At 36.4% G+C, this 22,642-nt stretch overlaps 1 protein-coding gene across 1 annotated transcript in view; it reads left to right on the forward strand.

Moving 5' to 3' along the window:
- Positions 1-20,961, forward strand: part of LOC135198668 (dipeptidase 1-like) — a 285,537-nt gene extending 264,576 nt beyond the window's left edge. Inside the window, exons 7-11 of the mRNA XM_064226478.1 lie at positions 8,528-8,704; positions 17,227-17,311; positions 17,592-17,667; positions 18,485-18,623; positions 20,375-20,961. Of these exons, the coding sequence (XP_064082548.1) occupies positions 8,528-8,704; positions 17,227-17,311; positions 17,592-17,667; positions 18,485-18,623; positions 20,375-20,494 (597 nt within the window). The 3' untranslated portion in view covers positions 20,495-20,961. The remainder of the gene's footprint in view (positions 1-8,527; positions 8,705-17,226; positions 17,312-17,591; positions 17,668-18,484; positions 18,624-20,374) is intronic.
- The last annotated feature ends 1,681 nt before the right edge of the window (positions 20,962-22,642 follow it).

Genomic DNA, 22,642 nt, shown 5'->3' on the forward strand with positions numbered 1-22,642 from the left:
ATAATATATATATATATATATATATAGATAGATATATATATATATATAATATATATATACACTTTACAATAGAAATTGTAACTTGAGAGAAGGAAACCCAAGGAAAGAAAAAAATGGAAAATTCCCCAATTCGAAGTTACATGTAATACATCATGTTCAGAATATCCACGGGGCAAAGACTTCAAACACGGCAGTCTAACAGACCAAATTCCAAGTAGAAAAATTCTAACAGAAGACTAGCAGACCCAATTAACGAAAAAAAAAAAAATTTCCTACCACAGAACAAAAAATTATGTGCACATTTGTGTGTTTGCAGTATTCATACGCAATGAATAGAATATTCATAACCGAATATAACTAGAATATTCACACGTGAACATAAGTAGAACAATCATACTAGATCGTAAGTCGAGTATTCATACCCCAATTTAAGTAGAATATTCATACGGAAACATACACAGAATATAGTACGAGGTTCTGTGAATTTATACACTTGAAAATAAAGAAAACTCTAGGAGAATGCCATAACACAAATTACATAAGTAACTTGCAGTATATCAAAGTACATGACTATTAGCTCCAATGCTTCTTAAAAATAAGAATATTAGCATATCCCATGCACCGTAACTTGAAACAAAGAATACGTAACCATAAACCGGAAACCCTCAAGAATGAATTGTTTTTAGTTAACCATAAGCACATGGTAAGGTTAAGATCAAAGTAAAGCCAAGAAAAAAATTGGAATATAATTGTCATCCAACTGACTGATAGAAATCAAGCAACGCTGAGGTGGAGAATGGTATCAATGTTAATCCTCGACTGTAATCACAGGCAAATAATCTTGTAGAATTGCCAATTAATGAGAGATAGTTGCTTACTCGAGGACGAGTTGGATTTTGCTTGCTACATACATACATTTTTTTTACATAAGGTTTAAATGCAGAGCAATACAAATCACCTAACCCCGCACAGTAATAATTGTTGAACTTTTTCTACGACTCTGGGTCAAGATGATAAAAATAAACTATAAAATTCCTACAGAAAGCCCTAGCCTAAAATCCTGTTAATTTTGCTCGAATAAATATGGCCTTTTATATTGAAGCAGTGAACAGTTTAACCTCTATTGCCAGTGGGAACTATCTTGCTTGCTTGATGTATTTTATACACGTTTTATTGCCCTTCTTTTGCCTTGAAATGAACAATCAAAAGCAATCTCTCATGTACATAATCAACTGTGAAGGTCAAACTCTATCTATCTCTTTTTCTCTGTCTCTTTCTGCGTTGGATTTTGATGGAGGCAACTAAAGACACCACCCTACTTGCAAACGAGGTACGCTCCCGACGGCCGTTTGTTTTTTGAACTGTTTGTTTGAATTGTTTGTAAGTTGGTTACTGTACTCTTCATGTTTATTTCGGTACAGTATGACATAAAATCAATACAGTATTGTACGTTTTTTTTTTCATCTTAAAGCACAATACATTGTACATACAGTATGTACAGGATAGGAGCACAAAACATAATCTGAACTTCAGGTGGCAAAGGGGAGCTCTCTGAACACAATCTTAATTTACGATCCCGTTTGTTTGTATACGTACCTCTGAATGTTTGTAAGCAGTATGGCGTCTGTACTTGACTTCACAGTTTTGTTTTTATAGCCGAATAGCAGGAGCTAATCCTTAAGAGCCTTACGATAGCAAAAGTAGAAACCCAAGACTATTTTCTAGATGAGCACTTTCTATCCAAAAGGGTTTACTGGCTGATTGGCTGGTCGATTTAATGCTGCCTTTGTCTACCCTCCTTTTGTTTCATGAACCATCTCTATCAAGAATGAGGTTGTCCGTTAACTGGAATAAAAGGACAACTGGTCTTCGCAGTATTCACAGCTAACATTTCCTATCGGAGCTGTTGGACTGAAGAGAGGAAGCATTTTTTTCTAATTACTAAAAGGATGAATCTCATTCATATCATTGTGTTCCTTGCTATGTCTAGTAATAATATTAATTTTTACATCCAAATTCTTAATGACGATGACACCCGCTGAAACAGAAATTGATGACTGACACTGACGAAATAACGGTAATTAGCAATCTGAGTTAATCATATTAATTAGGAAACTGCATACGCAGATTAACCTCCGTAGCCGATAATAATCGTCCCTCTCATTACCTGGTTATTACCTTTCCTAATTACCTGTAATCGTACAGCCTGGTATTGGGGGCATCACCTGCATACATTTGTATCATACCTCATCTATGCTAGCCTAGTGGGATCGTCGGCGATTCACACTCTGTTGCGGGGGGTGGGGGGTGTCCGAGTTCGAGCCACAGTCATGGATTGATAGATTTCACGGCCTTACCTTCCTTATCAGCTGGGGCTTGGGTAGGGGGTGGAGGGTGACTAGAGCTCTGATCATATATAACGTATGTACTTTTGGTCTCTAGTTAATGAGAAACCTTTAACTGTATTTGTTATTCAATGAATCAACTTCTGATCATCTTAACTAGCAGGATGGAGATCTATTGTTTTGTACATTATTTAAAGAGCAAACAAGGTGATTGTCCGCATCCATCCAACAAACTGGGTTCAAGTTTAAACATTTCAAAAAGGGAAAGGGGTTCTCTCTCTCTCTCTCTCTCTCTCTCTCTCTCTCTCTCTCTCTCTCTCTCTCTCTCTTTGAAGGTTCGTCCTCACTAAACGGCTCTCACACAAACACATATAACTGAACAGGGATGGATTCGACAAAAAATCTTAACACAACCCGGTGCCACATTACACATCAGGTATGCATTCATCACTCTCTCTCTCTCTCTCTCTCTCTCTCTCTCTCTCTCTCTCTCTCTCAATATTCCCTGTTAGATTTGTTGTTCTCGAAAGTTGCCCAGCAATAGAAGAAAACTAGGAAGATTGACTGGCTGAGTAATTGAGTAACACGGTTAACAGGTCAGACTGGAATCGACTGTTCTGTTTTACACATCCCATGCCACATAGCTCTCTATTTAAGAATCTGTTGTTTATTCTGATGATCAGTTGGGATGTACATATAAGTGTGTGTTTGTGTGTGTGATATATATATAGATATATATTATATATATATATATATACATATATATATACATACATAGAAACATATACGTGTGGTGTGTATGTGTGATGTCTGTGTTATGTGTTGTTTATGTATGTGTATGTTGTATGTGTTTGTTTATGTGTTTGTATGTGTGTTTATGATGTATGTGTATTTTATATATATATATATATATATATATATATATATATATATATATATATATTATATATATATATATATATATATATATATATAATATATATATAAGGAAGAACTATCGAAAGAAATAATTCCCGCATCACCTAGAAATGTGAAGCCCCGCCCAGCCAAAACATTTTTTCATTCCTTATTCAAAAACTAATGCTCCCCAATACTTTTCAAATTATTATATTCAATTACGACAACAGCGACTGAAACAGATCAGTGACTGAAAGTGACGAAATAACGGTAATTATCAATCTGTTTAATTGGATTAATTACGAAACCATATGGACAAATTAACCCACTCAACAGTAATCTGCATCACCTTGTTATCTGGTTATTACGACGTTATCTAATTATGTGTACTCGGACAGCTCGCGAACGTGGAGTCCCCGCGCGCAAATATGCGCGCGAACACTAACCCACAAATGACAAATGACAATCCACACTTATGACAGAAGACAATCCACATTTATGACAGAAGACAATCCACACTTATGACACAAGACAATCCACACTTATGACAGAAGACAATGTTCTCCCTAGTTCTTTGTACAAAGACCATGCTAAATTACATTATCGAATAAGTTTTAAATAGATTAAGCGTATAAGAGGTGAATATCTTACGAGCAACGGGGGACACTGTCCAAATGCGCTGGTCAAACAAATGAATTAAAATGAAACTTAATTGTGTATTCGTTCTCTCTCTCTCTCTCTCTCTCTCTCATACACACATACACACACACAAACGAAAGAAGGAGCAGGTTCAGTCACAGGTTAGGAAGGCGAGATCTTTGCCGGTTTCCTTACAACTTCAAGTTTATTAGTTGGCCTAAACACAGAATCATATACTTGATGGTTACTCGACCTTCATGTGATGCAGTCCATGTGCTTGAGATTAATAATTCGGTTTTAAGAGAGAGAGAGAGAGAGAGAGAGAGAGAGAGAGAGAGAGAGAGAGAGAGAGAATAAAATATATAAAAATTGGAGAGACCAGATGATATCAACTTTACACCACCAGGTTCAAACTTTCCATCGGTTCCTCTCTCTCTCTCTCTCTCTCTCTCTCTCTCTCTCTCTCTCTCTCTCTCTCTCTTAAAACCGAATTATTAATTTCCCAAAAGAGTAAGTACCGCTGTGCCTGGCTGTTTGCCAGCCATTCAGTCAATCAGTCAAGCTGTCATGCTGTCTCTCTAATTAATCAATTACATGCATAACAGTCGGAATGCAATTACATCCCGAGGATTTAATGGGAACTGCCTCCCTTGGCGACAGCAGATTTAATGTGGGCAACACTGACGTTGAAATTTATCTGCCAAATTGACGAGTATAAATGTTTTATCTTAAATACATTAAGTTGGGAAGCCAAGCGAACTGGTGTGATTGATTGCTCCATCCTTTGAACTGGCGTTACCGGTAATACTGTAAATTAACTATATTTTTTTTACATGTGATTTTTACATTTCGAGTCCAGGTGCTTTATGAATGTCTAAAAGAAGGGCGTGTCTACCAGCCCTTCCTTCCTTCCCATAAAAAATGAATCAATAATGAATATATATTTATCCGTGTAGTGATGACAGAACCACGCCCTAACATGAGGCAGATTAAATGCTGCGGTAAACACAAAATATAGAGAGAGTACCTGATTCTGGAAGCGAAGGGGAAGAAAGATTTATGAAAACGGAGAGTCCTTCAGACTCTGACCTCCACACAGTACACACAGTACCTGATGGAGTGTGAACCCTTCAATAAGAAACGGGAAGTGGAGGCTCCAGAGATGCAAGAATGCTTTGATAGCAATGGCTAAAGCTATATTACGAACATGAATCTGTACCAGAATTAAGAAAAAGGAGTAGACTCTATCGAAAATAACAGTGTGTGAAGCACTGAATACCCTCTGTGAATGTTAAAACATAACTTCTTCAGAGGATAGGTCATACCCGCATAGATATGACGCTCAGTGAGGTGAATTGGATCCTGGCCACACATAGCAGATTTAGACAGGCTAGTAATGAGATATTTCCAATCCTGACTATCTAATTTTAAGTCCAAACAAGTGAAAAATGCGCCGAAGTTCCTTCGACGCAATCTAGTTTACTGTACAAGGCCATCGAAAATAGATATATCTTTCGGTGGTCTCGGTATAGTAATGCTGTATGAGCCGCTGCCCATGAAATTCTAACCATGGCCCTGTGATGGTCTGTCCCATAGCGTTACCAGACGGACGATTATGGCTAAATTTAACCTTTAACGAAATACATAGTACGGAGGCTCGAGGGCTGCAGTTTAGTATGCTTGATGATTGGAGGGTGGAAGATCAACATACCAATTTGCAACCTTCTAGCCTCGATATTTTTTATGATCTGAAAAAGTGGTGCAGACAGACCGGCAAGGCCATCTCAACAGTTTTCTTTCACAGAAACCTAAAATGCTGAAATTAAACTAGTTTAATTACTAAGCTCTCAAGCATTACTGTAAAATTAGATGTTAGAAATAGAGATTAGGAAGCGTGACAGTTTCGCAAGGATTAAACCAAATCTTGTTTAGCCTGTCCCGCTAAGACCCCAACTTCATTATCCTATGCTTACCGTGTGACATAATCTCAACTGTTTTTTGCTTTACAGCAAGACCTTCACAGCATTATATTAATGCGTGCGGATGCGTGCGTCCTCCCAAGTGAGATTGCCTATAATGCATTTTAGCGTATGTATGCATACGCATAATATATATATATATATATATATATATATATATATATATATATATATATATATATAAATACATACGTACACACACACACTATATCTATATATATATATATATATATATATAAATATCTTATATATATATATATATATATATATAATATATATATATATATTGTGCGTGTGCAAGCATACATACATATATAAGTATAAATAATAAATGGAGCATTCAAAGCAAACTGAGAAGAAACCTCATCACGTGAAAGAGAATAAAGAAATTAATAGGAAATAGTGGCAGGTTTCTACTCAGTACTGAATTGATTATGACAACGATTATATTACCTGCAACAGTATCTACATTACATCCGTACTACTCAACACTTACAGTGATAATAGTAATAAGAATTCCTGTAAGTAGGTATTATAAAATGAATAATAAAACTCGAGGCAATTCAAAAGGCAGACAAAAAACATAATCAACAGAACCCATAAACCCGAGACGGGTTTAATTGCATTCAAGAAATACAAACTTGACCATTTTTTGAAAACAATGAAAGTGAATACGCTGCCAAACTGCAAGAGGATTGTGGAAAGGAAGAGCAGGAGAGGAAACCCTATTATGGCGAATGCGAAACAACAAAGAGGCAACCGGGAAATAAAGAGAAATGTCGAGAATAAAGAAGAAGTCCGTATTCAAAAGCGCATAAGGGACAAAAGCCAGCGGACGGGGAAGGAAATGGGAGTCGCCCTCGATGGCTAAAGAATTTTTCGGAGAACGGAAAACGACGAACGTTGTTACGGAAAAATAAAAAGGAACCAGAACAAAAGACGATGTAAAAAAAAAAATTGTATGCGAATATAAATCATAAAGAACCGCAGAGATGACAAAGGAACTCCTGGGAAACAATTCAACGAAGAAACAGACCAGGTGACCACGGAAACGAGGAAGGCAAAACAAATCCTCAAGACGACGTTTCATGACAAAGACCAGAACTGCTTTCTACCAAGAAGAGAGAGAGAGAGGAGAGAGGAGGAAGGAGAGGGACGAGAGAGAGAGACGAGAGAAGAGAGAAAGAGCATAGAGAGAGAGAGGAGAGTTTTGAGAGAGAAAGAGGAGAAGAGTATAATGGTAATCAAGTTTCTTTTTCATTTCATTGTTGGATCTCATATCGGGATAGACAATTCCTTCACCAAGATCACATCTGATATACAATCAAATTCATTAACAACACACCAGGAAAACCCGCTCTCAGAGCCTGGAATCTCTTAGCTCAATAGCAACAACACTCAATTACGTTGCCAGAAATACAATAAATTGCACGTATTTTCACTCAAGCAACAAATTCGCCATACACTTGCAAGCAATTTCATGTAGCAAATCACTAAACTAATTTAGATTTAGACAATAATATGCTAATGATGCATCAGTCAGTTACCAGAATATCGCAGTCTAGAGATTTAAATCCTTATATGGATAGAAATATATTATAATCTTAAATTTCTCATAAACCCCCTTTTTTTAATGTTAAACTCTCATAACCCCCCTTTTTTTAATGTTAAAACTAGTGCCCACTTGATTTGTAAGACTGGTAACAGGTAACCTAATGTTAGAGTAACCACTACTTTGCCGTTTTTTTTTTTTCTTTTTACTCAGTACTGTTCTTGTGGTGGATTTGTAGTCTAACATATATCAATGACAATGATATGTTTGTTTTCCAGGATTCAACGTTGGCTTATACTGATCTGTGTTTTAATTATCAGATATATTACCAAGTTTCAGTGTTTCAGGGTTGTCTTCAAGTAACGTGTTAGAAATTAAAAAAGAATAATATATGTGTGTACGTGTGTTTGTGTGTATATGTTAAGTATATATATATATATATATATATATATATATATATATATATATATATATATATATATGTGTGTGTGTGTGTGTGTGTGTCCGTGTCCTATATATATATATATATATATATATATATATTATATATATATATATATATATATATATATATATATATATATATATATATATATAATATATATATATATAATAAACAAACATATATAATATACATACAGATATATGTATATGTTACATGAGCATGCACACACCCAAGTTTTATCACTTAATTTTCAACTTTTTTAAGCTTTATTCCTTCTAAAGTACCCTATTTACTGACGGCACACCACTCCCAAAAAATTGGATTGGCTTTAAGCATGTCTATTCTCTAGCTGACGAAGTTTGAAAGAGCTCCATTTTAAAGGGAAGTATTAACTGCATCTGTCCCAGGCAAAATGTAAGCAACAACTCTCAGTTTCCGTTTGCGCCAAATTTTGTTGTATTCGTCATAAAATACGCATTACCTTTGCTGGTTTACCTCATTATAGATGAAGCATTTTGGAAGTTGAAAGGAAAAGTCACCGCTTCGGACTGGGCCATGGTTAAATCGGGAAGGGCATAAATACATGAATTCCTGAGTGTGCGATAATTCTTTGGTCAAGCCAGTAATCTCAGTTAACTTCTTAACCCCGTTCTTACAACTTCTTCGCCAGACTGTGGTGAGAGAAATGAACAGACTTGGCCTCATGGTGGACCTCAGCCATGTGTCGCAAGCAACAATGAAGGAAGCTCTAGAGGTTTCGAGAGCGCCTGTCATCTTCAGTCACTCGTCTGTGTACGCCATCTGTAAAAATCCCAGGAACGTCCCAGATGAAATTCTTAGAAAAGTGGTAAGTAGAAGTGATTTTTACAAATTTATTATATGTCCAATTATCCTTGTTATCACTGACCTCCATTCTTGTTTCACCACTAGAGCATTTGAGTAGATCTTTCTAGTGTTACCGGCAGAAATCTTCATTCAGTTTCGGAAGCAATCAGTACTGCCTAAGAATCACCATAAGTTTTGGTCACTTCATTTACCCCAGGAGAGACCATCATCATTTTAATTATTTTTGCATCATCGTGACATTTTTATATTTCCGTTTTACACATCAAATGACTCGTATGAAAATTTCCAGGCATTAACAAGCAGCTAAAACGTTTCATGTGTTAAATAGTAAGTCTTGATAATACTGAATAGATTCAACTCTACTTGTTACTGCCTTACATGGTTTCTTACTAATTCAAAGATTAATCTATATTCCATCTACCCTTATACTAGGCTAACTATCACTCTTATCTATGATTAATCATCTCACATCTTGGAAGATGTATTGTACTGATTTGCTGTATAAGGACTATTTAATGAAAATTCCAATATCCGTGGATTCTCATTTTTAAAATCATGAAAATCACTGAGTAACCTGTCGATAGTGATCTTGTCGAAACGCCAGTGATTTCTGTACGTGATATTCATGAATTCAAAACTCCCTTCATTTAAGCACTCATGCTCGAGAATATTAGATCTTGGCTATCTGGTAGATTTCTATATTGCACGGTCTACTAAAAATGAAAAATATTTTTCGGGCAAACAAAAATCGTTTAAACACGCGTTCTGTTTTTTTCAGTAATATAAATGGATATCCAATAAATTGGAAAATAAATATAAGGCACTCATTTTTTACGTGAAAATGTTGGCTTATGAAACAGCTTTCAGGATGATCTTTTTATATATGAGACCCTAAAACTCAAATGTATCAATTAGAAAGTCACATCTAAAAATGTAAAAACTGTGAAAAGTAAATAAAGTTTCTTTTTCTTATAAGAAATATCAGGTTTGTTTTTCATACGAGCATTTTGATCATAGCTAGTTAACTATAGCTATTATTAAATTGCTCGTTTGAGAAATATACCTGATATTTCTCGTAACAGAAAGAAACTTAAATTGTTCCAATAACTTTCCGTGCAAGGTCTTCAAATTTCCTTAGCTTTTCAATTCTAAAATCTTGCCATAATGCACCTGTCCCAAAAAATTAAAAATCTGTAAAAAAAAAAAAAAAAAAAAAAACTGTAAGTGAAATTCCGGATCTACAAACCTCCATTGAAAGAATGCTGAAATTTGGAAGGGTAACAGAATATTGTAATGGTAATCGCTTCATAGCAAAGAAAGATAAAGGAAAGGAAAAAGCATCTTCGAGAAGTTTTGCAGCAAGGAGGCATTCGCGCCCGTGGTGGAGGCGTCTGTTCTCATGATTGTTCTGGAATCGTCGGGCGTGTTGGGGAACGCAACAGGCGCCGAAGTGTCGTGAGAAACGCCGTGATTTCTGATGCAATACATCTTCGAGATTCTTCTAAATCGTTCCCGTAATCTGGGGAGCCTGTGAGGCTCGCTGGTAGCCCCGCCCCCAGATTGCCGAATAAATACGACTGATGAAGTAGGAGAAGGCAGAGATCATAAGTAAGAGTCACAGATCAGATTATCAGTGAGAGATCAGCAGCAGAGATCATCATAGAGAGATAAAAGAAGAAGGAGCGGACGAAGGATCAGAGAGGAAAAGTTGCTCGAAGGTTTGGTCGAATTCTGGTCAAGTCATCGTCAGGAGTGGACGACCGAGTTATTTCGACGTTGAGCAAGACTTCAGAGAAGAAACGTTCTGCGAGAGGTTTTGAGAAGTTCCTACCCTTCGAGTATCAAGAATAGACATTATTTTCTGCAATACGGAGTCAAGAAGTCGTCTGCAATTGCAGTTCTTTTGTGAAGCCATCGCTTCGAGTTGCAAAACTGGCCAGCAAGTACTTTCATTACCGCACCGTTTCCCCAGTTCATGCAGTGTACTTGTTTTATGTATATAGGAGGTACCATTCTGCATTTATCCTTGTTAGTAAGCTTGTAAATAAACCTTTGTCGTGTTTGTGTTTCTTTCTATATTCGTATCCCCAGTTTCAACTGTTGGTGTTGAATTCTTTTTGATTATTTTACTATCGAACTTGGAGCGGACCTCTCACAGGCCGTAACATTGTGGCGACCTTGGCCAGTAATATTCAGCACTTTAACAGTTTGAAACAGGGAGAATATATAAAGAGCCAGAATGAGTGAGATGTTGAAAGAATTTATTGAGTCGGGTAAGCTTCTAGGTCTAGAGGGGAATGATCTCCGTGAGTATGTTGAAAAGAAAGAAAAGTATGAGAGAGATGAAAGAGCGGCTCGAGAGAAGTAATGAAAATGCAGCAAGAGAGAGAAGCAATGAAAATGCAGCAAGAGAGAGAACCAATGAAAATGCAGCAAGAGAGAGAAGCAATGAAAATGCAGCAAGAGAGAGAAGTAATGAAAATGCAGCAAGAGAGAAATGTTGGTAATGCAGCAGGAAGAAAGAGAGAAAGAACATATGCATGAGTTGGAAATTGCTCGGTTAAGGGAAAGTACTCATAACAGTCGGACAGGAGAGAACAAAAACGAGGCAGATAGGTTAGGCATGAGTGCAGTGCTGAAATTAGTACCAAAGTTTGATGAGGAAGATGTAACAAAATATTTCATGTGTTTTGAGAAGTTAATGGAACGAGTAGGTTCTCCTAAAGAAATGTGGACTTTATATTTACAGTCAGTTTTGAGTGGTAGGGCACTTACTGTGTATAGTTGTATGTCTAAGGAGGAATGTGATAATTATGATATTGTGAAAGAAACTGTTCTTAGTGCGTACAGGTTAGTACAGGAGGTGTACCGTAAGAAATTTAGAAGTTTGAGAAAGGACGAGAATATTACATATGTAGAATACGGTAAGAAGTTAGAAAGGCTGTTTTTTGATTGGTTAACTTGTGCTAAAGTTGAGGATTTTGATGGTTTGAAGAACTTAGTGTTGTTAGAAAACTTCAAAGATAACGTATCCCCTGAGATTAAGATTTATATAGAAGATAGGCGAGAAGTATCTTTCGCAGGAGTAACTAGGTTAGCTGACGAATATAGTCTAACTCATGATTTGAATGTTAGTAAGAAACAAAATGAGCCTTCGCCTGTTAGAGTACAAAGCGGTAAAGGTTCAGTCCTAGTAATAGCAATGCGAGTAAAAGTGACTATTCCTGTTATACATGCGGAAAACCTGGTCATACGTCTAAGGTTTGTAAGAGTAAAATGGCATCTAGTGGCTCAGCGAGAAATTGTTCAGTAGAAAGGAAGGACATGAAGAAACCAGTATTGCTAGTTAACCTTTCGTCAAGTAGGAATGATGTGATGAGAGAAACTAGGAAAATTTTTGGTGAATTTCTGGCAGAGGGTGTAGTTTCCTCTCATGGAGGAGTGTGTTCAAGAGAAGTAGTCTTGCTTCGAGACACAGGAGCTGCTGTCTCACTGATTAGGAGAGAGAGTGTGCCAAACCGGGCAGAAATCAATTTGGAAGAAAAAGTCATGTTAGGTGGATTTCCTAACACTTGTGTTCTTTGTCCTTTGTTGAAGTTGAATTTAGAAAGTCAGGTAGTGTCAGGAGAAGTGAAACTTGCTGTTGTTGACAGTTTGCCCGTTGATGGCGTTGACATTATTGTCGGTAATGACTTAGCTTTATCCAAGAATGTGAATCCTGTTGGGATATTCCAGTGCCTGAAATGGTAGTAACTAGGTCGGGTTTAGATACAGACGTAGACTACGGTCATAATTTGTTCGTGGATTCGAACGAGTGTGAGTTCGTGGCTTCGAACAAGAGTGAGTTCGTGGGTTCGAACAAGTGTGATAGAGGTAGCGAGGTTGATCTTGGCATGAGTGTGGCTGAGAAACCTGACTCTATTGTTGACAGTGATAGCCAAACGGAAAGTGTAGCTGTTGAGGGTAACGTAGTAAATGTACCGGTATCTAGTACTAGTTACGGTGATGAATTAGGCGCTAACCTCGTGAATAAGGATGAGCTAGTCAAGTTGCAGAGAGAGGATGAGACACTAACCCGAACTTTTGAGAGTGAGCTGGATGATGATCTCGATGATGTGTGTAAAGAAACTTTTTGTTTAAAGGACGAAGTTTTGTGTCGTTATGTTTGACATAAGTCAGGTAGTAAAGGGGAAATCATCAAACAATTAGTGATTCCTAGGAAGCTTCGTAAACTAGTTTTGAAGTTAGCACATGATGAACAAGGACATTTTGTAGTAAATAATACTTTCAAGTGCATTGGTAGGGCGTACTTTTGGCCTAAAATGAAAAATGACATAAAGAGGTATGTTTTAAGCTGTCATGAATGCCAAATTGCCGGGAAACCGAACCAAGTAATCCCCAGAGCTCCGTTGTGTAATATTCCTTCGGTAGGCGAACCTTTTGAGAATGTAGTTATCGATATGGTTGGACCTTTGCCTAGAAGTAAGGGAGGGAATATATATCTGTTGACAATCATTGATAGACTAACTCGCTATCCCGAGGCGGTACCCGTAAGAAGCGGTAACGCGAGGACCGTAGTTAAATGATTGTTCAATTATTTTTCTAAGTTTGGTCTGCCTCGTACTATACAGAGTGATAATGGTTGTAATTTTGTATCCAAATATTTCAAGGATAGAATGAAAGAGTTAGGCATTAAACTCGTAACTTCCACCCCTTATCATCCCACATCACAAGGCATTGTGGAGAGATTTCATCAAACGTTAAAGTTTACGGAAATTGTGTAAGAACTTCGAACACAACTGGAAAGAAAAGTTACCATTTGTTCTGTTAGCCTTAATTAAGGTTGGCACCGAACGACACTACAGGATTTAGTCCTTTTGAGCTTGTTTTCGGTCACACCGCTAAAGGTCCTTTGAAAATGTTAAAATGTAGCTTAATGAATAAAGAAGGTAGTGAGGACTACATCACTAATCTTTAGTTATATAAAAACAGTTTAAGACATGCTTGGCAACTAGCAAAGGAGAACGAAAGGGAGAGTCAAGGGGAAACTAAACGGAAACATGATCTTAGAGCGAAAGAGAGACATCTCTGTGTAGGAGATAAAGTTTTAGTATTAGTCCAGAAAGAAGGTCCCTCTTTATCGTATAAGTTCGAAGGTCCTTTTTCAATTTTAAAGAAGTGGGGGAATCTGAATTATTTAATAGATATGGGTAAACGTAGAGCAAAGTGGCTGCATGTAAATTTGCTCAAGAAATATAACGAACGCCCCGTACCTGTAGTAACGGTGTCCCAGAAAAAAATTAGTTTTGAGAAAAACTCCGAGGTGCTTAAGAATTTCGAAGTTTTTAATCAGGGTTTAGAAAAGGAATTGTTTGGTTTAGTTACAGCCTTGCAACACTTTGAGATTTATGCACGCAGTAGTTCTGTTTTAACTGTGTATACTGATCATAATCCATTTCTGGAGAGGTTTAAGAACAAGAATAAACATCTAATGCGTTATAGTTCAGAATTACAAGACTATAACCTGAAGATAGTTCATATAAGGGGAAAGGATAATGTACTAGCTGATAGCCTCTCTAGAGATTTCTCAGAATGAGTAGCCTAGACCGTTTTCTGTTTTCGCACGAGTGAGTGTGTGAGTGGAGAAGCGTGCGTGTTTGACTGGATTAAAGCTTTATACAGAATTGTTTCCCTGCTGTTTAATTCTTGTTTCTCTTTAGAAAAAAATAAAATCAGTTGATTTCATTTTTTTTCTTTTTTGGGGGGACATATAATGGTAATCGCTTCATAGCAAAGAAAGATAAAGGAAAGGAAAACGCATCTTTGAGAAGTTCTGCAGCAAGGAGGCATTCGCGCCCGTGTTGGAGGCGCCTGTTCTCATGATTGTTCTGGAATCGTCGGGCGTGTTGGGGAACGCAACAGGCGCCGAAGTGTCGTGAGAAACGCCGTGATTTCTGATGCAATACATCTTCGAGATTCTTCTAAATCGTTCCCGTAACCTCGGGAGCCTGTGACGCTCGCTGGTAGCCCCGCCCCCAGATTGCCATATAAATACGACTGATGAAGTAGAAGGCAGAGATCATAAGTAAGAGTCACAGATCAGATTATCAGTGAGAGATCAGCAGCAGAGATCATCATAGAGAGATAAGAGAAGAAGGAGCGGACGAAGGATCAGAGAGGAAAAGTTGCTCGAAGGTTTGGTCGAATTCTGGTCAAGTCATCGTCAGGAGTGGACGACCGAGTTATTTCGACGTTGAGCAAGACTTCAGAGAAGAAACGTTCTGCGAGAGGTTTTGAAAAGTTCCTGCCCTTCGAGTATCAAGAATAGACATTATTTTCTGCAATACGGAGTCAAGAAGTTTTATGTAAATAGGAGGTACCATTCTGCATTTATCTTTGCTAGTAGGCATGTAAATAAACCTTTGTTGTGTTTGTGTATCTTTCTATATTCGTATCCCCAGTTTCAACTGTTGGTGTTAAATTCTTTTTGCTTATTTTACTATCGAACTTGGAACGGACCTCTCATGGGCCGTAACAAATATTCAATCGTATTTCAAATTACTTCATTTAGTTAGATTTCACTCGCATGAGACACCTACGGCTCGACAATGTGCTTCAAAATAAACCTACATTCAGAGCAGTATGTTTCAAGAATGTCCAGCGATGGGACTTATTTTGTCCCACAAAATCTCGTTGAATTTCAGTTTTCGAATATCGCAGCCGATACATTTTTTTGGCTGTGCAGTCAACTATAAAGGAAAAATATTCTTTTCAAATACAAAAATCTGAAACAGAATCAATCCTTTCAGTATAAAGTCTATATGGATATCTAAAAAAAAGGTAATGTGTGTGTGTGTGTGTGTGTGTGTGTGCGCGTGTGTGTGTGTTTGGGCTAGTTGCTGTGACTTTCTCTTGGTAATAAGACGAAATTACTTAGCATCTCCTTGTTTCGCTCTTTCCTTTGTGGGCTGTAACTTTGTTAGTAACTTAACTATGATCATCACGTTCTTACCTTTTCGAGATTTAAAATAAAATAGGTTATATATATATATATATATATATATATATATATATATATATATATATATATATATATATATATATATCTATATATCTATATATATTATATAATAATATATAGATAGATATATATATATATATTATATATATATATATATATATATATATATTATATATATATATATATAATAATATATATATATAATATATATATATAGTATAATTCTATATATATTAATATATATATATATAATCGAAAAAGGTTTGGTAACGTGAAAATATCTGCAAGAATACACTAGATTGCAAAATTAATTTTTGTATATCAATTGTATCCTGAAACACGAAAACGTGAATCAGTCACACTGAATTATTAAGAAACTTGGAAAAGAAAACAAAGTGTTCTCTTCTCATGATTAAATGTCAAAGATCATTTTTAAAGAAGCCTTTCTGATATTCTAACCTTTCTGAGGAGCTCTCCCGGAAAAATATTCAGAGTCCCGACCAAATATGATTTTTAAAATAATGTTACGTAACAAACTTTAACTTCATAAATAATATTTCACTCACGGCGATATACTGCGCGTGTCGTTGACATGTCCTGGTGACATCCGTGTCTTGTGCGAGAATTCATATCTGCCTTTGTCATATGGATTCCGGACTAAGGCTGCCTATGCATTAAAGATTATTTGAGAACTTCGCTTTCGATGCAGTCTGGTTTCGATTAAAGTGCAGACTGCACTGAATGAAGATTATAAATATATATTAAACAAATTGTGTGATCACATGAGCAGGAGGCGAAAAGTGTAGTTTAAATACCTTTAGACTTTACATCCTTTTACATACCTGAATAACACTACCTCAAGTGATGCTGTTTTATGTTAGTGGTTCAGAAATCTAGGAAAAGTAGATGGTAAATGATAATCCGGAGATAAAAGACCATTGACAATGATAACTAGATATGAGCCAGGTCATCATATCATTATAATCAGGATTTATGTCGTGAGAGCGTTACCCAAATTTGGACCTCGGGGCCAAGATACTCAGATGTATCACAAAAAACATTTCTTTATCACTGCAGCCGTAATATTATTAATATTTATTGTCATCAAAATTTTATGATCGTTTATTTCATTTCTTTTCCTGGTATATAGGCTATTTCTATTCCTATTCATTTATGTATCCATTTGCCTATTTGCCTATTTCGTATATCTTCTATGATACACATGACTATCTGTCTATTTCGTATATCTTCTATGATACATTTGCCTATCTGTCTATTTCGTATATCTTCTATGATACATTTGCCTATCTGTCTATTTCGTATATCTTCTATGATACATTTGACTATCTGTCTATTTCGTATATATTCTATGATACATTTGCCTATCTGTCTATTTCGTATATCTTCTATGATACATTTGACTATCTGTCTATTTCGTATATCTTCTATAGGAGTAAAAGATCATATTCTTTAACAGTCTCTCAAAAGTCTTTCTTTTCCAGGCTTTAAATGGTGGTATTGTCATGGTCAGTTTTTATAACCATTTTCTTACCTGCAATGATGCTGCTACTATAAAAAATGTCATTGGTAAGTAACTTCTTATAGAGTTTTTTCAGCTGAAATCCATACTCGCACTTTTGTGTATTTTGTTATTTGATTACCTTCAAAGCAAAGCTGACATCAGTGTTATTCGTTAATGGAAGTATTGGTGTTACACAAAGGTTATTTGCATGGAATCATGAACTTAATCTTAAACTATAGAAATTCTTCTGTAACCATATAATTGCTACTTTACTGCAAAATAATGTGATACTAAACTTAATCAGCTAACATTATAATTACGGTGATTTTTTTTTTTTTACCACAGATCACATAAATCATGTTAGGAATATAGCTGGTGTTAACCACGTGGGCATTGGAGCAGATTTTGACGGCATCAATAAGTATGTATCATTCAGTATTTCTTTGATGGCTATGTCTGTCGTAGATCAATGTTACGTATTTGCATAGCCTGGGTGACTGATCGAAACTACACGATCCTCCCACAACACCCCCAACCCCCACCCAGCAAACGGGGGGGCCACGCGCGCGCGCACACACACACACACACATATATATATACATATATATATATATATATATATATATATATATATATATCGAAGTTTTTTGTAACAGAAATGAAAGCTGTGTAGAGGTTTACAAATAGAAAAGTAATTTCAATGTTGAAGTAGTTCCAGTATGTTTCAATCAGCAAACTGAGATTGATATTTGCTATAATAGATTCATATCACCCGAGCATCTGATATCTAGGCCAGTCCCTTACGACGCTCCTGATTGGCTGTTGATAACCCAATCACAGGGCTGGAAATTCTCAGTCTCTCAAGAGAGTTCACATAGGCAGGATATATGTTCCACCTCTCCTTAGCCCTGAGATTGGCTTATCAACAACCAATCAGGAGCGTCGTAAGGGACTGGCCTAGACATCAGATGCACGATGTGATGTGAATATACTATAGGGATTACACAGTCAATACCGAGAAAGTACTTATTGTAAAGAATATATCAATTATATTTATGTATATATGTGTGGACATATGCAAAATATTTGCATATTTCAATGCTAAATTTTCGTAAAATAGCATACTAGATTACCTTATCTAAATATTTTATTGAACAGCGTTAATATTGATTCTTGTTAATGATACAACTTTTTGTTTCACATAAGTCCAGTCGTTTAAGGTATCCTTCAATTCGCAGGTTACCTGACGGACTCCAAGACGTGTCTCGGTATCCTTACCTCTTCGCCGAACTTCTCTCTGACCCGCAGTGGTCTAACGACGACCTCCAGAAGCTGGCTGGAGGGAACTTCCTGAGGGTCATGAGAGACGTGGAGAAGGTGAGACTACGACTCAGTTTGCTTTTGTTTGTTTGTATGGTGCTTTCACGTTGCATGGAACCAGTGGTTATTCAGCAACGGGACCAACGGCTTTACGCGACTTCCGAACCACGTCGAGAGTGAACTTCTATCACCAGAAATACGCATCTCTCACTCCTCAATGGAATGGCCGAGAATCGAACTTGCGACCACCGAGGTGGGACGCAAACACCATACTATCCACGCCACTGAGGGGCCCTGAATCCGCTTGGAATGCTGCTACGTTACCTTTCTTCTTACGTCCATGACTTTAGCGATAGTAACGACCCAAAATTGGTTTGGTTTAATACCGGTTTGGCTCGCATGGCACCACAGTTCAAGGATGCTTTAGCAGGGCAGTTATTGATTGTTTGCTATGGCCGTTAATTGATGATTCTCAAAATTTCAACTGCATTCTGTAATAGGAGTTACCTCGTGACCTGGCCGACTTCTAACCCCTATCGTTTTCTTTTTCATCAGCAGACTGAATGAAAAATGAGCTCGTCTCGTGCCATCCCTAATTTCATCATAAATGAAACAAGTAACAAGTTTTTTACTGTTTCTCTTTAATTACTGGACGAAGTCCGGATAAAATAATAGAAAAATCCAGGAAAACGTCCTTACATCGGCTGGCTCAATGCATCAAATGTATTCGTTAAGCGAAAATGAAAATTCATTCGTCATCATTTTGGGAACGAAATCGGTATATCATTCTGAGCAACAAAAACTTGAAAAGATGAAAAGACGTTACCACTCCCCCTTCTAAAATCCATAGAAGAAATGTGAGGAGGTATTTTTTTTTTCTACTTATTTTTATTTTATAGTTTGGACAAGATTGTCGAAAACACGCGGATGATTCGCAAGTAGAGGCGCGGTCTGCAACGTTTGGCTGTAACTCAAGGAAAATGTCAAAACTGCCGTTTATGCCCTCCGCGAAGACATGATAATGATCCAATTCCTCGCATCTGAATGGTCAAACTAGCAGAAGCTGAGAATGCGGGTGAAATGTAGCTTGGATCTGCGACCAAAAAATATTCTTGACGAAATTCTTAATTGGAAACCGAAGAAAAGTCTTCATAAGTGTTGCGAATCCTTTGGGAGTAAGAACATAAAAGGTCTTTACTTATGTGACTTGCAAAAACTTCATCCGTGAGGATATCTTGTCACAAAGAGCAATGTCACAGAATTTCCTTTTGCCAGCCAAGCCCAGATTCTTTTATTCTATTTACCACTAATGCAATGGCACTGATTTCAGATTGTGAAATACAATTATTTTCTTGAATATATAAAGCACGTTCTTCAGTATAACTATGGCATTCTGTATTATCCCATGAAAAGACAAGGGAATATCATTGCCGTTTTTATTATCGGATTTTACCATCAGAATAATTATTATTATGCCTTATTATGAATACTATTATGTTCGTACAGTTTTCCAAAAAAGCAAAGCACTGTTCATATATATAACAATGCTTCAAACTATATATTCTGTTAATGATGTTTTAAGAATCTTGCTTTTATTCTCCTTTTGTAATTATAACAGTAAAAGAGATCTAGATACAAAATCTAAAAAAAATAACAGTAAAAAAATGTAGATACAAATCTAAAAAAAAAAAAGTTCCTATGAATACCCATGATTTTTCTTTATAGCCAATTAGTACAAACATATAATTAACTGAATATTTGTGTGTGTGTTTTTTTAAGGGTAATCCCACTTTCCTTCCACGCTCCAGGTTCGAGTCCAAATGAAGATGCAGAAGGTGGTGCCCTTGGAGGAAGAAGTGCCCCCCAACCATCTCATGGTAGACGACAGGTGTTCGTATAAATTCACAAAGGCCTTAGATGAATCCTAGTGTGCAAATGATAGGCTGAATGTAGCTGTAAACTAGACATACCCTCTCGTTCGATGGTGTTCATTACTATATACCCCCATGGCCTTTGAAATGTGGAATCCTTCGTTCTACACAGAGATCAAGTGAATCAGTTGAGACTGAGAATTCTATGTTGCATATGATGAAGTTATGAAGTTTATGAGAGTTCTATGTTGCATCTGATAAAGTTATGAAGTTTATGACTGTTTTATGTTGCATATGATGAAGTTGATAAGTTATGAAGTTTGTGATGACACTTGAAAGAAACTACAATAGGGAGAAGAAAGGTGTATGAAATTGAGAGGAATTTCAGATTAACTGGAAGAATAGCAGTTTTGTTTGGGTAAATGCACAAGCGCACAAATCTCTGTATATACTCGAAAACAAATAGGTACACACAGACACTCTGAACTACATGCAAACGCGGGATCATGCATACACACACTCACCAACACTACACACCACACACACACACCACACACACCACACACACATACACAACACACACACTACACACACACACAACACACACACACACACACACACAACACACACACCCACACACACATATATATATATATATATATATATATATATATATATATATATATATATTCATATATATATGAGTAATGTTGATTTATGAAAAGATGTCATATCATAATCCATTCCGGTATTTACTCGTAACACATGAGCTGAAAGGTTTAGCAAATATACATTACGATACAGTAACTATGATTTGCGTTGTATTTGGATGAAATCATCTAAATGTAGCTACACTTTACCGTTAACCGAAGAGGCAAATACATGGGAAAATATGGCCTTAATTTTCCTTTCATAAAGGAATGGAAAGTATATTCTTGTGTTGTTAAGGAAGGAGGCAAAGGTGATTATTCATTTATTTGTCTGTCAATCCAGATCGTTCTCTTGAAACAAGAGTGCAATAATATTGCTTTTATTTGTTCGTAGAAATCCAGTATGACAGGAAACGAAAATGTTTTTGCTCTGGTTGTCAGGAGAGGATGTACGTCTAAATGTCTCTTTAGAAATAATTTAGTGTTAGAAAAAACAAGGTAAAACAAGGTAAATGTGGGTTTATATATCCACGAGTCATAAACAAAAAATTATTTCGTTTTGTCTGTAAGAAAGGTCAGTGTGTTTTTAGGGCAAATACAACGATCTACGACATTTGCAGGAAGCATCGGTGACACCATTAAGTAACTTAATGATGAATGCTTTGATAAGTATAAAAGTGATCACCAATAGTTCAGTTAGAATTGATACATATGTCTTAATTTGTTTGCGTCCAAGAGCCAAGACACCAAATATCTTAAGCAACGGTGAGTTGCACACGATATCTGAAGCTGGTTTTTGTTTTTCCACGTCTGAGAGCGAAGACATACGAAATCCGAGCATCTGCAGAAACAACGCGAATCAATCCGAGTCTGTTTCGGCAGAAGTTAAAGAGAAGAAATTCTCCCCGAGATTGAGGAATAACAGTTTCATCCAAGAATAATTCGAGGCGTCAGGGAAGTTTGTCCTTTGTGGTTCCAGATGGAGGAAGTTGCTGGCCATGAGTTGAGGAGTGTGAAACCAAGATAATGGATCCACAGAAGTTCAGAGAAGTTGTTTAGTGAAAAAAAAGGCGATGGAATGTTACCTTTGACGACAGATATATGTATATTACTGATAATCCTTCCTCCAAGAAGAAATAAGCGGAAATTATTAAGGTCTAAACACCATGAAAAAACTTCGCTTCCATAAAAATAAAAAATAAAAAACTGAACCTGGAACCACAAAGTACATACAAAAACTAAAAAAGGAACAACATATTATTCATGAGAAATGAAAAAATGAAATATAATTTGTTATAAATTCAAAAGAGACGTGAGGTATGAAAGGTCTGCATTTGTTCTAAAACAAGAGAGATAAATAATTAAGAAGAAATCATTAGTTTTGAAAATTGAAAGAAAGTACGTAATCCTCACTCCTAGATTAGATCAAGAGTAGTATTTCGTATATATCAAACACTGAATCAGTCAATAGAAAAAAACTTATGCATATCACCCGTTTAAATATTTGAAAATCATTGATGTCGACAATTTAAAAGTATATATACATAGCAGAACC

Source organism: Macrobrachium nipponense, chromosome 23 (assembly GCF_015104395.2).
Source record: "Macrobrachium nipponense isolate FS-2020 chromosome 23, ASM1510439v2, whole genome shotgun sequence".
Classification (NCBI taxonomy): domain Eukaryota; kingdom Metazoa; phylum Arthropoda; class Malacostraca; order Decapoda; family Palaemonidae; genus Macrobrachium; species Macrobrachium nipponense.